Genomic DNA, 14169 nt, shown 5'->3' with positions numbered 1-14169 from the left:
TGCTCATTTGCTCCCATCTGTCTCAAGTCTTGTCTCTTTCACTCTGAGCATCTGCGCTCCAAGAAGGCATGAACTTTTTCTTTCACTTCCTTTCTTCTAAGGGTGATGACCTGATATCACTGAGAAGGAGGTTAAGGGTTACTGAATATAAACACTGTCACCTCTATCTGGCTTAGGCAGAAAGGTAGGCCATTGGTTGGCTGAGCGCCCAAGGATGTCTGGAAGTAGGAGATGCCAACCAGGGTGTCAAGGCCTCAGGTGCGACATGTGGGTTTGAGGGCTCTGTGTCTCTGGCCTTTACATACTGGAGGGCACCGTCGAGCACACATTTCCTCTGGAGTCACCCTTACTACCATGAGGATGGAAGTTGTAATGGGGAAGAAGGACATTTGGAGTGTGCAGAGGCGTGGGGCTGCTGTCTCCATGAGTGGAAAGGAGAAACCTGCTGGAGTGGCACAAAAAGCCCAGGAGTCAAATTGCAAGCCATCCAGAAAGAAAAAGTGGTGGGCTCAGGGTGCAGCCCCGGAGGAGGGCAGGCCTCTTGCAGTGAACCACCCTGGGGCTTAAGGGCCCCTGTGGTGGCCAGGTGGGCTAGTGGGTAGGGGTAAGAGCACCCATATGTCTTAATCTTCTGCCCATCCTTCTGCACGGGAAAAATAAAAACCAGCTTGCGAGATCATTTTCCTCACTGACTCAGTCCTGAAGTGTCCAACGATGAAAATGTGCTGAAATCCTCTCGCTCTGGGAAAAAGCGCTAAGGACTGAGGAAGACGGTTCAACATAGGCTGCTTATGCTTCAAGGGGCTTTTGACTTGTCCCGCCGCCGCCTTCTCATTTCTCTCTTGGAGCCGCAGCTCGTCTCCGGGGTGGGGGTGGCCGCCGGGTGGCTGTGCGCGGGGGATGCTCTTACATAACCGCTCGTCGCGTCCTGCTTTCTCGCGCGCTCCTGAGCCGCGGGGTGGGAGAGCCGGGGGACGCAATGGAGCTCGGGCTGGCGCGCCGGGGCCGGGGACGCCGGTGCGGGGAGAGGAGCGCGCGGAGCCGCGGGAGGAGGGCGCGAAAGGCGGCGGGGGAGGTGAAGGTCAGTGGGTGTGAAGCGCCGGATCCACACACCCCTCCTCCCCTGTCCCCTCCTTCCCTTCCTCTCCGTCCCCCTCTGACGTCTGGAGCTGGCAGCTCGGCGGGTTCCGCATTCCCGACCCCTCCCCGCCGCCCAGGGGCCGCTATATAGCCGGGGCTGATGCAACCGGTCCCGCCGCCCGCCACAGCCTGCGGGAGGGACGCTCAGCGGCCGCGACGGGGGGCGCTGGCGGACGCTGCAGCGGCGGCGGGGCTGGCGCCGCGGCTGCTCCCGGGCCGGGACGGGCCTGGGCACCGGGAGGAGCTCGGCAGCCGAGCGGCAGCGGCGCTGAGTGGGCACGGCGCCTGCAGCGGGGCCCCGGCCCCAGGGGCGCCGCCTCCGCCCGCGGCTTCTGCACGGTGGGTGCGAGCGCGCGCTGGGGGCGCCCGGGCCGGGCGGGGTGGGGCGCGCCGGCCGCAGGCACCTGGGACGACCGCCCCCGCGCGGGCGGAGCGTGCGGAGCCCCGGAACCCGCCGCCCCGCGGGGAGGCTCCCGCAGCCCCGGGACCCCAAGCCGCTCCAGCGAGGAGCGCTGCAGCTCGGTCCCCTCCCGCGAAGCGCCTGGGAGCCGGTGGCTTTCCTTTGGTTCCCGCCCTGGGACGGGAGGCTCGGTCCGTTCCTGGGGCAGCCAGGGCGCTCCCTCAGTCTCCCTCCCGCGCGCTCCTCCCCCGTCCGTTTGCTGGGAGGTGCTCTCTTCGGGCGGCGGGGAAGGCGGGTGAGTAGGGAGAAAACTGCCCGGGGAAGACGGGCTATGGGGGTGCAGATGGAGGGTTAAAGGTCAGGGAGGTGCAGGGTGCTGGTGGTGGAGGGATGACAGGGACCTGCTGGCGAGTGGTGCCGCCCCCACCCACCTCGCAGGGAGGAAGCGCGGCTCCCTCAGGACCCGGAGAAAGGTAGTGAGAAGGGTTGGGGCTCTCCATCCAACGAAGAGGGCTTCTCTCAGGGCCATGCTGCGGGATTCTGGGCTGGGAGGGAGCCTAGGGGCGGCCCGGGTCCCCTTTGGGTTTCCACGGCTCCCAAGCCAGGTTACATAAGGAGGCAAGCCGGCTCATCTAGGTAACCGGCTCCTCCTCTCCTGACCAGGCCAGTTTAGAAGGCTCTCTTACTGCCCCTCCCCTCAGAGGAGGCTGAGAGATTTGGGCCTTAAGGCCTGGACCTGCGACCCTGGGGTGGTAGACCCAGGCTTTGCCTGAGTCAATGGGAGCGGCTGGGAAGATGGGGAGACCTTGGCTCTTCTGCAGGGATGGATGGGCCATGCATGCGCCTGGAGATGGAGAGGCTGGTGGAAGGGACATCAGCTCCACTTGCAAGGTTGCCTGACCCTTGCCAAGTGTGCTGCCCTCCCTACTGGCATCCAGGGCATCTGGCTGTGGCCTGACCACATGTGCTCAGGGCTGATGAGCCCAGGTCTGTCTCTCCACAAAGGACTTGCAGGCTGTGGGCATATATACCCAGGTTTAAACCTTAGCAGTCTTTCCTCAGGGTCTTAGTTTGAGGAGCAACAGAAGCTTTGAACCATGACTGGGTGCCTGTTTGTCCTTTAAGGCCTTTCTGTGAACTGTGTTCACCTATCATCTCCCTTCTCCCCAAATCTCTTCTCTGAAAGTTTTTAAAAACACCTCCCATTGCTTTCATCTTTCCAGCAAATCGGCTGCAGCTTGGCTGATTGCCTTACTTTCCTTTGCAGGTTTCTAGGGAAGAGTTTAACCAGGTATCAGGTGTGAGCATGGCTCTGATTTTACATAAACCTGAGGACCAGGGAAGAGAAGCAAGGTCTATTCTCCTGCCTCTGGCTGGCTAAGGTTTTGCCTTATTTAAAACAGGGAGGATGGATTTCTCAAAGACTCTTCTGTTCCCCTTCTACTTTGGCTTTGGTTCAGAGCTGCAGGCTGCTCCAGAATCTTCCTGAAGAGCTGGGTGCTGTGAGATTTGAAGGGCTGCTGGAAAGCATGGACCTGGAGGCCTCTGACTTTTCTCCTAGGTTGTTTGCAGCCACCTCCAAGGAGATATGTTGATAAGTGGTAACAGTATCCCTTAGGGAAGGATTTAGACAAGGATCTCCTCACTCACTCCCTGCTTTGCTTTTGCAGCCACCAGCTTCTGCCTCCCCCACCTGTTTGCAGGATGTGTGGGCATCTTTTCCAACCTGCAGAACCCTTGGCAGGAGGAGAAAGGGCTAGGCTCTCCAGGCCTTGTTTGTTGTGGGGCTGCTGGTGTTGCAATGGGCTGGCTGTCTCTCGCACCAGTGTTTCTGTTTCCAGCTCCACTCTGGAAGAGAGGGGCCAATGCTGACTCTAGGTTGGCTTGCTCTGTATTCATTCAGCCCCAGCTCAACTTGAGCAATCAGAGCCAGGGCTGAGGGCAAGCAACATTCTTTTCTGCTTTTCTGCTGCAGAATGCAGTTTGCTTTTTTCCATGTGAATGAATTATGTTTGAAACTGAAATGGGAGGAAGAGAAAAATAGAGTGAGTGTATGAATATGTGTGTGCATATACCTATAGAGGCAGGGGGAGAGCAGCAGGCACATTATTTTTCCATTTTCCTTTAATTAAGGCTCTGTGGAGGTGTGTTTGAAAACAGAGGGTCTCCTATGCCTTTGAGGAGGGTGAGAACACTGTTTTGGCTGCGTCCCGGGCCATATGCAGCGTATGGTGGCCAATGAAACTGGGCCTGGCTCGTTCTGTTGCTTGTCTTGGCAGTCGGTTCCGTGGCTTGTGTTACCAGCTCTGGAACTTACGGGCTGCCAAGCTCCGTGTGCCTGTGCGTGAGTGTGTGTGTGTGTGTGTGTGTGCGTGCATGTGTGTGTGTACACTCTTGTGCGTGTGTGTGGTTTGGCCTCTCGAAGCTCAGCAGAGACAAATGCCTTAGCGACCCAGGGTTGGAATTTCAGCCTGTGTTTCTTTATACTCATTGCTGGCCGTGGGGGGCCCAGCCAGAGCCCACCGTTATAGGTGGTTTTTTTTTAAGTCTGTTTTCTTGCTGCAGCCCATGGGATTCCAGTTGTGGAGCTTCATTTCCAAAGCTTTAGCTGGCCAATGGCATTTATTTTTAAAAAGGGCCGAAGGATTTATCACACACTCTGTGTATATGTCTGGGTAATGTATCATTCTGTGAACTCCTGACACGAAGGAACAGAGATGGGGTGGTGTGGGAAGAGAGGATAGAGGCTTGTTGGGGGGGCAGTACCTTCCCAGCTTCTTGCTGCTCGGGATAAGGATTCCTGGCAGAAGTGCCTTAATGTGTATTCACTGAGCACCTACATTAGGCAGGGGAGACAGCTGTGTTTACAGGCAGGGCCTGGTCAAAAGCATTTCTCTGGTCTCTTAGGAAGAACCTTTCCTGGGGAGAGGTTCCAGTTTCTTGTATGGCTGGGATGGCTATGCGGGTATCATGCATGTCAGTGCCATGTGGGTGGCGTCTCCTGAGTCCTACCACCCCTCTTTTTCTTATGAAATCTGAGGAGTGACCCCTCCGAAGCAGTGCAGGGAGAGAGTAGATCGAAGGACACAGAAGATGCTGGCCCACTGCTTCTGGAGGCAGGGGTGGAAATCTAGCCAGTTGTGGTGCCTTGTTTCCAGTGATCTATGCAGCTGTGTTCTGGCCTGTAGGATGGAGGAGACCTTAGGAGAAACTGAGGCAAAGGTGGGTGCTGTGCTTCATTTCTGTACCTTTGTACCCAGCCCTGACCTGGCCCCTTCATTTGTATTCTGCATTAACTGCCTGGATACAGGATGGTCCTGGCCCCTTGGGGTTTAGAGCTAGAGAGTGGGACAGCAGAGACTCCTCTGGGGGAATCCTCTTCATGGCCTTAGGAAAAGGAGGTCACTTTTAGGTGGAAACCATACAGAAAGGACCTCGAGGGGTCATCCAGCACCAGTGTCGCTCCAGGAAGGAAGGCCTCATGGCTATACTGACTTTACATTCACTAGGGGCAGGCACCATTCCAGGTACTTTCCAAGTTTTCACTAATTTAATCCTCTCTGCACCCTTGCAGGGCAAATAACATTATCCCCACTTTACATCTCAGGAAAGTGAGGCACAGAAAGGATAGGGAACTTGCCCAAGGTCACAAGCTAGTAAGGGGCAGAGCTAGTTTTTACACTCAGGCAATCTGGCTCCAAACCTCCCACCCTTAACCTGCCTCCTTCTCCTGCTTGCAGAGCTGGGACAGCCATCTGGAGAGGAGCTTTTGCTGCTTGCCCCTGTTCTCAGTTTTGGTGCTTTCTCCCTCCTTTTGCGTCTTGCCGTCTGGATCTCTGTCTTTTCACAGCTAGCTGACCTACATCATTTCAGATTCCAGGAGAGAGATCATCCAAGATAATTCCTTAGCTCCAAGAACAGGTTTGGTGTTTAATTCTCCAAGATTCATGATAGTTACCGTGTTTCCCTGAAAATAAGACGTCCGGACAATCAGCTCTAATGTGTCTTTTGAAGCAAAAATTAATATAAGACCTGGTCTTATTTTACTATAATATAAGATCATGTATAATATAATATAATATAATATATAATATAATATAATACCAGGTCTTATATAACATATAAGACCCAGTCTTATTTTACTATAATATAAGACCAGGTATAATATAATATAATATAATATAATATAATATAATACTGGGTCTTATGTTAATTTTTGCTCCAAAAAACACATTAGAGCTGATTGTCCGGCTAGGTCTTATTATCGGTGAAACATGGTAGTTCTGTGCTCTGTGATCACTGGCCTGGCACCTTTCTGTACTGTACCACCCCCCGCCCCACCCCAACTACCCCATATTCTACATATTTTCCTTCTGGGAATCTTCCCAGTCTCCAGCTCCCAAGACCTCCCACCCCCTCATGCTGATGCTCAGTTGCTGGCTGTCTGCTCTTGACTTCCCACCCCAGGAGCACTCCTGGAGCCTGACCCTGGGAACTCCCTCGCTCCTTGACCTGCCCTCACTCACCTCCACTTTCCCTTGGCACCACGCCTTGCAGCCTTAGGCTGCCTGCACTCACTTGCACACCGTTCCTGGCTCCTGATGCCAACCCAGGCCAGCTGTTTGCCTGGAGGGCAACTAACCTTCTGAAAGAGGCCCAGAGATTTTAAAGCCTCCCTTCAACTTTTGTTTCTATGGACAGGAAATTCATGATGCAGATCCTAGCTTTCTCTTAACCTGTCTTTGTTTTTTAATTCTGTCTTTGCCATTCTAGATGAAGATGCCGAGTCTTGGGCACTTTCTAATAAGAATAGCTCTTTATGAGTTTGACCCATTAAAGCAAAACTGTTATTTTTAGATACTCCTATTTAAAACAATTGTGGTACCTTACAGATTTCATACAATAAACAAGAGAAGAAAATAAAAGTGAAAAACTTAAATTATCTCTACCTTTTATCCTTTGGCTAAAATAATTTTTCATGTTAATATCTTCCGATAAGGCCCATTTTCAGGACTTGAAACGTTTCCTGGATTTTCTTCTACTTGTTCAAGGCAGCACCGTGTAACTACAAGTCCCTGAGGAAGTCAGAATAGATATAAGTATCAAATCTTTTCCTCAGGTTCTTTCCCCTTGGATCCATCTAGTCCCTGTTTCTTTTAAGCTAGCTTTGAGGAAGCTGCATCAAATCACCCATAATCTTCAGCTCAATAACAGTTTAGGGTCCACTGTGACCTCCTGAGTGCTTTCTTATTCCTGCCTTGCTTGTCAGGCCCATCTTGATCTGTGCATTACCCAGTTTTTCTGCATTGGCTAATTTCCAGGTTATTCCTGGTCAGTGTCCCAAATTGCCAAAGTGTTTTTGGATTCTGGGCCTGCCTTTTGAGGCACAGGCTTCATTTGCCAGTTTTGGTCTTCTGCCAGGGTATAGCGCTTGCTCTTTATTTATGCATCCTCGTTACTAATGGAGACATGGAGGGTGTTTATCTTCCTTTTGGACCTCCTGGGCCCTGAAGGGGAAAATCCTCTGGGTTCTTCCCCTAAAGCTTTTAGTGCATAGTTCTCCTTTCCCTACTAAATTGTTTCCGTATGGAACAAACAGTTGGGGAGATGATTTCACCTCTTGTCATCTTTCCTATGTCTTCCTTGAAGTGGGTAAATTCCTCCTGGATGTTATTGGTTCCCTGCCACGACCGCCTCCCCTTTTTATAGATCCCTAAATCACATCAAATTGTTTTTATTTTTCCAATCACCAAAGTTGCCTTTCAGCCTTGGATCGTTAGCCAGCTCTTTCCAGTTAATGAGGATCCAATTATGAAAGGCAGCCGATCCACCTCCTCCATCTTCTGCCCCCCTCCCCCCGCAGCCGAGCTGGTTAGGATGACTTCTCGCTGGTGAATGTCAGCTGTTGTGGTTGTCTCCTAGGAATGGCATGTATTAAGGACTTTGTGGTTTGTATTTGAGCAGTTAGGGGCGCCCTTGTGGTAGGGGGTGGGGGGAAGAGGGAGATTTTTGCTTCTGCAAAGGAGAGCCTGGAGCCTGATGCCCTGAGTGAGGCTTGTCATTGGGATGGGTTCACAGGGAAGCAGGAATGGCAAGAATTTATGGCGCTGCTGCTCCCAGGGGGTGGTTACTCCTCTTGGTGTGGGGGGGCTGCACAGTAGCAGATATTTTGGGATCATTTGTTAGTGTCTCATTTATACCATCTGTATGAAAATAAACAGAAGCCGCAAGCTGAGCCCATCATTCCCGGAATAGAGTGGGGTCTGGCTTCCGTCTCTCAGAGATGGCTTAAGCGGGGAAACACACACAGAAGTCTCTGGAGTATTTTTCTTGGGGTCTACTGTGGGAACGAATAATCTGGAGGTAGATAATGAGCATCTAAAATTCCAGAGACAGATCCTCACCCTGCTCACTGAATTTTGCTCTACCATGAATCTGTTATCATTTGTGCATTTATGCATTCATTTATTTATTAATTCAGTGAGTATTTGTTGATTACCCTTTTTTTGTGCCTGAAATGATGCTAAGCACTGGGGGCATATGGGGCAATAACCGGCCATGACTGGTCCTTGGCCCCTGAAATCTCCCCTCCACTGGCTGAGTGGCCACGTGGCACATTTTGCCGCACAGGAATAAGTTCTTCCAGTTTAGGGAGGCTCTGGGGCTTTTGGCCAACGAGGGGATGTTGCTCTGTATTTTTGCTTCGCTTCATACGTGCGGTGTGGCACCCCAGCCTCTGTCCGGGATTTGTGTTCAGCTGAAGCACCAGGCCCGGAGCATTTCCCAGCCTCCCATCTCCTGTGTTTTGACCAGCTCAGTTAAGCATCCTTCTGGGGAGCTCTGACTCCTTGTAGCATCAGTGCAAGTCTAAAAGAGGGGATTTTGTAGGGTTTTCTCCTCTCCTGAGAAAGAGATGTGTTTCCTTTGTCCGTTTGATTCAGGTGGCCTGAAATCACCCCCTTTGCCTGCTGAGTGTCCACATGACTGGGCCCAGGCATCATTTTGCTACACAGGAATGAGTCCTCACACTGGCCCTTTTCTTGTTTTCCCTGGAGGAGGCCTGGGGAGACAGGCAGCTCATCGTCATGCCCTGGAGCAGCCTCCTGGTGTGGCATCCTGCAGCTTTCTCTGCATTGCAGACCCAGCTCTGGAAGGTGGAGGGGATAACTCTCTCCCTGACCCTGGACTCAAGTCCAGCTCAGGGTTAGGGAGGGTCACAGCACACCGACCAATCACATGTGACACATCTTGGGGGCCATTTCTATGTCTGGGCTCCCGTCCCAGCTGCCATGAGGTTATTCAGGGCACTTCCTAAACATGGATCTTTATGGGAAGCAGAGTAGAGGGTCCTTTGTGCAAGAGAATGATCCTCCACTATGGGCTTGTGTCGGCAAGTCTACTCTTAGAAAGTCATTCCTTCTGCCTTAACATCTCTTGGGGCCCAGGAGGGGAAACCAAAAGGGCAGGCTGAGAAAGCTTTGGTTCTAAAATCCAGGGACCAGAAATCCAACCCTGGCTCTTTCCCTCTCTAGCTGTGTGACCTTGGGTAAATCATTTAACCTTTCTGAGCTTCAGTTTACTCATGTGCAAAATGAGGATGTGGTTTAGATAAGCACGGGCCTCTTCCAGCTCTAACACTACAGTTTGGCGTGAATGAATCTCAGATCCTTTTCTAAGATGGCCTGGGGGACACTGGGTGCTAAGGAGGGGGAGAAAGGATGTGGGGTGGGAAGGAGGGCCTGAGGGGCCAGGTATGGAAGGAAGAGCAGGTACAGCATAGATGAAAGAGCCTGGAGCACCCAGTGTAAACTGGGTTCAAGGCAGGGCGCTATGTGCAAATAACTTCATGGACAGATAGGGCCAGTGTGCTGAGGATGAAATGATAGACCCACTGTCTTCTCACAAGCACCTTTCTTTAAAGAAAGTGATGTCCAGCGGAAACGTTTGTGGTTTGAGGGTGCAAATCACTCCCACGCCTTTCTCCCCAGAGTGCAGAATCTATTGAGAAAGGGACACAGGATTGACTAGGAAACCAAATTTCACCTTTGAAAGTGAAATGAAGATGGAGAATGTGGGGTGCACCTGTGGCCCAAACAGGCTCCCTCATATGCTCCTCTCTTGAAATCTAGACCTGAGAACCTGAGTGGGGGCAGGGGGTTGTGGGTCACCCTCCAGGGCCACTCTCATGGGTGAGAGAGTCCAAGACAGTATGGCCATATGAGCACATTAACTCTGCCCCACAGAGAAGTGTGGTCCAATGGATGACACATCTCTCTCCTGTCTCGCCAAATACATCCCTCTCCATGGGAAGAGACAGGTGAAGACGGAAGGCTAGGCCAAAGTTTCTCCCTCAGGATTTCTAAGACAGTGAGGTTTTGATTTTATGGCTTCATACAAAGAGGTGAGAAGGGGGAGGATTATTTTCTTTGCAGGACTGGAATCCAGAAGCAGCTTTGTGCTAAAACGCTACTTACAAGGCTGCTTAGAAGCCAAGGCTATGTACATTTGATCCCCATATTCTCTGTGCCTCCTCGCTCATAGTAGGTGGTCAGTAATTGGATGGGTGGGTGGATGGATGGGATCCCTGTAAGGGACCAGATAAGTCTGGACTTATTGGCTGACAAGCTTTCTGCATTGCCATCTGTACCTTAAAGTGACCATTTCTTATCTATGAGCTTCTCCCCCTAAAGAGAAGGAAAAAAATAACAATTCTCTTGGCGTTGACCTGTCTAATTTATGTCTTTCTTTCATGCCTGAATCTGTCTTCCCTTGCAAACTTTCTAGGTCTGGCAGAGCCTGAATATGTGTTTGCTTTGAGAAACAAGAGACCCTGGAGGACTTTTCTGGTACTGGGCTCCACTGGGAAAGCACATTCTAATTAATTCCGTCTCCTTTGCCTCAGTCTTTTCCTCATAGATACCAGATACACACACTTACACACACACTCAACTTTAGCTTCAATTTGTTTCATTTCATATTCAGGGTGTCTTAACAAGTATGCAGAACGGGATGTGTGATTTGAGGGGAGGCAGCATGCCAGACCAAAAATAGCTCTCTCTAAAACAGGTGCAAAGGTGCTTGAGATTCCACCGTTAGAGTAATCCATTCTCTTGGGAGGCAGTACATTTCGATTTAAATCCCACCTTCTCCAGTTTTAACTGTACAGTCTTGAACGAGTTATCTTTCTAAGCCTCGGCTTCTTCCTCTGCGTAATGGGCACTAACCCGGTCTTATGGGGCGAATGGAAGGATTACGCAGTGCCAAGCACATAGCAAATGCTGACTCCATGTGGCGTACGGTTGGGCTAAGTGTTACCTTAAGTGGCAGGAATAACCTTGGTGTGAATTAAGTAATTACGTTTCTTTATGACAGCATGGACTTAATGGCAGGAAGAGTAACTGGGTCGGGAAGGGGTTCAGGGGGACGTTGGTGAAAGGATGAGGTCCTGGCAAGACATGGGGCCTAAGCCTCATGGCACCTCTTCTGGCTGACAGCACTTGTCCTGCTCTTCTCCCACCCCCTCCAGGCTGGACTGCTGCTCCTCCTGCTATGATGCCTGGGCAGATCCCGGACCCTTCCGTGACTGCGGGCTCTCTGCCAGGGCTGGGCCCCCTGACTGGACTCCCCAGCTCGGCTCTAACTGCAGAGGAGCTGAAATACGCCGACATCCGCAACATTGGGGCCATGATTGCCCCTTTGCACTTCCTGGAGGTGAAATTGGGCAAGAGGCCCCAACCCGTGAAAAGTGAGGTGAGCGAGCCTTGTTCTCCCAGGCCGAAGCCAAGGGGAGGATGCCTGGGTCAGAGTTCCATGCCTAGCCCTGCACTCACTGCTTGACCTAAGTATTGCTGTTCAGCATGGGGTCTGAGGACCAGTAGCATCCATGTCACCTCATGGCTTGTTAAAAATGCAGAATTCAGCCCCCCACCCCCAGAACTTCTGACTCAGAATCTAAATTCTGATAAGCTCCCCTGGGGAATTTAAGGACACGTTAAAGTTTGAGAAGTCCGAGGCTAGGACAGGATGCTGAACCTGTCTCTGGTTCTTTGAGGGGCAAGGGAAGAGTGATTAATAACAGTAATGAATAATAGTATATTGGCAATCTCTCTGGGGTGTTGGGAGGACCAGGGGAGATAATGGAACGGTGCACGCACTTTGAAAAGTATACAAGAGAATACCAATATTGGGTTGTCTTTAAAAATAATCGTTCGTCACGTCATTGCTCGAACCCTCTTGGCCCCAGACTGGAGCTGAATGTGGGAACTTGTAGGAAGGGGCATGTGGCCTCCCATAGCTGGGCATGGCCTCAGCCACTCGTAACCAGCTGCCTTAGATGATGTTTGCAGGGGCCCCACACGTGGAGCAGTCCTTCCTCAGGTCCCTGGCAGCTGGAGCTCTCACGAGCTTTACTTGCAGAAGAGCTGCTTTTCCCTGGGGACTGGTGAGAAGCAGAAGTCCCCAGCTCGGGTGAGCATCAGTGCTGAGCCACTTCCCCAGCCTTGGCGATTCAAGGCTTGAAGTTCCCAGCAGGGCCATTTCTTCAGAGGCCTAACAGGACAGTGGCCCACCTGGAAGGGAGAAGGAGCCGGTGGTGGGTGGTGGAGAGGTGGCTGGGGGCTGGGGTGGAGGGGAGGCTGTGGGAAGCAGCCGAGCATCAAGTGTTTGGCAGCTGTGATGAGGGAGCATTCACAGGGAACGGTGTGCCTGATGGGGGCTCATGCGTTAGGATGGAGCTCAGAGGGCTGGACATTCCTCAGAGGGCTGGCTCTTGAGTGGAGAAAGGTGTCTGGGTACCGTAGGGGAGAGTTAGGTATATTCTACAACTACTGCTCTGCCCTTCCTCCCCCCAGGAGTACCATAAAAACTGCAAAGGAGGTCTGCTGGGGGGCTTGGCTGGGGTGGCAAACTGGCCATTTGTGAGCTGGATCTGGCTCTCAGATGTGTTTTGTTTGGCCTGCACAGAGTTTTAAAAGAAACTTGAACCAACATTTCACTTGAAATCTGGATTTTAATCTTTGATTAAAAAATTGGAACATCGAGTCACACCGAGCCCTGTTCGGGCATGACAATAGCTCCATGGAATGGAGAGAGCCCCTCACTCCTTTCCTATCTCCAGTTTGCCACAGCCCCCACCCCACCTCCCTACTATTCTTGCTTTGGTTTACATTGTTGGTTTTGCTTTTGTTACCCCCAGCTGCCTTCATTTACCTTAACTGCTCAGCCCCTACTGTAGAAATTTGCACTTGAGGCACCTGGATTAGGTGCAGTGTAGATGCCCATTAAAGACTGTTGATTTCCAGATGAGAGTTGATGGTAATTATATTGTTCTGAATTGATTTTGTAAATCGTCGAGCTGTCAATAGCACTTCTGGCTTATTTAGTGTTCTCTTTTCTTTATGGAGGGCTCTTGCCTTTAGTTCTTTGCTATTCACCTTCCCAGGCCCATAACTTGAAAGCACCTGTTTCTGGGTCACTCCACAGTACAGTTGTCATTTAGAACCAGTAGCTGAGGCCACGGAGTTGATGAAGAGCCTGGGTCAGGGGCTGGCCCAGTAGGGCTTTGCCTGGGAGGCGGAGTTACCACCTCTTCCCTCAGAAAAAGGCGCTGGAGGAGTGTCCCTTGTTCTTGGCGGGCGGGGAGCCTTTATTTGTGTTGGGTATTTTTACATTTCACAGCCTCCCCCAAATTGGTGGCATATGCCCTGTACCTGACAGTGACGTGCTGTCTTCACAGGCACCCACAAACGCACGCCATCCAGGCGGTGAAAATAACAAGCCGTTTTTAGGGCATATTTGCATGTGCTCTCCCTCCTGTCAGACTGCAGCATTGTGGGGGCGAAGAGGCAGATGGCGCGGGGAGGTTGTGCCTGCGTGGAGTAAGGTCAGCTCTGCACTGGGAACTGACCTCCAAATGTTTCCTAGGTCAGACCCAAGGTGGGTGGGGGTGCTCATTCTTAGAGCAACTAAAAAATAAAGCGGGTAGGGAGAGAAACTTGCTGCTGCAGAACCTTATATCCCGAAGATTTATTTGCATATGGCAAACGGCCTTTGGTGGATTTTTCACATCGGCATTTTAGACTAGTAAAAGTTTGTTAAAAAAAAAAGTCTGTTTCATAGTTTGAATTATAGTAAGATACTAGCTCACATTTATGAAGCATTTACTATGCACCAGGCACTATGCTAAATTTTAAAACGCATGATCTCATTTATTCCTTACCTGATCCTGGTGACCGAGTTCTCCCCATTTTAGAGAAGAGGAATTTGAGGTCCAGGGAAGAGGAGGTCAGGTCCCTCAGGCTCACAGCGCTAGAAAGTGGCAGAGCTGCGGGCAGGGCCTGTGGTGGGGCGGGGCCTGTGGTGGGGCGGGGTCTGTGGTGGGGCGGGGCCTGTGGTATGACGACGCTGCTGCTGTGATAGCCGTGTCTCAGCTGCACTGAGCCAAGCACCAGGCTCAGCGCTGGGTGCTCTTTATGAAATATCTCATTGAACTCGCACACGAACCCTTTGAGGTAATTACGTTATTACTGCTTTTACTCTTATGCCCACATAATGGATGAGGTTAACAAGGCTTAGGGAGGTCCAAGGTCATGCAGCTGGAAAGCTAACTTTTAGAGTGGAAGCTTTCACCT

At 51.5% G+C, this 14169-nt stretch overlaps 1 protein-coding gene across 3 annotated transcripts in view; it reads left to right on the top strand.

Moving 5' to 3' along the window:
- The first annotated feature begins 934 nt into the window (after positions 1 to 934).
- Positions 935 to 14169, top strand: part of JDP2 (Jun dimerization protein 2) — a 39463-nt gene continuing 26228 nt past the window's right edge. The window contains exons 1-2 of one of the 3 annotated variants that reach the window (XM_019733654.2): positions 935 to 1081; positions 11067 to 11290. In XM_019733654.2, the coding sequence (XP_019589213.1) occupies positions 11090 to 11290 (201 nt within the window). In that variant the 5' untranslated portion in view covers positions 935 to 1081; positions 11067 to 11089. Of the gene's footprint in view, positions 1082 to 1341; positions 1480 to 1576; positions 1836 to 11066; positions 11291 to 14169 lie in introns of those variants that run through there. The other 2 variants (XM_074327198.1, XM_019733656.2) reach the window with 2 other exon arrangements.

This window comes from Rhinolophus sinicus, linkage group LG03 (assembly GCF_036562045.2).
Source record: "Rhinolophus sinicus isolate RSC01 linkage group LG03, ASM3656204v1, whole genome shotgun sequence".
NCBI classification, from domain to species: Eukaryota; Metazoa; Chordata; class Mammalia; order Chiroptera; family Rhinolophidae; genus Rhinolophus; species Rhinolophus sinicus.
Note: the sequence above shows the minus strand (reverse complement) of the source record. Positions and strands in the feature narration are given on the sequence as shown.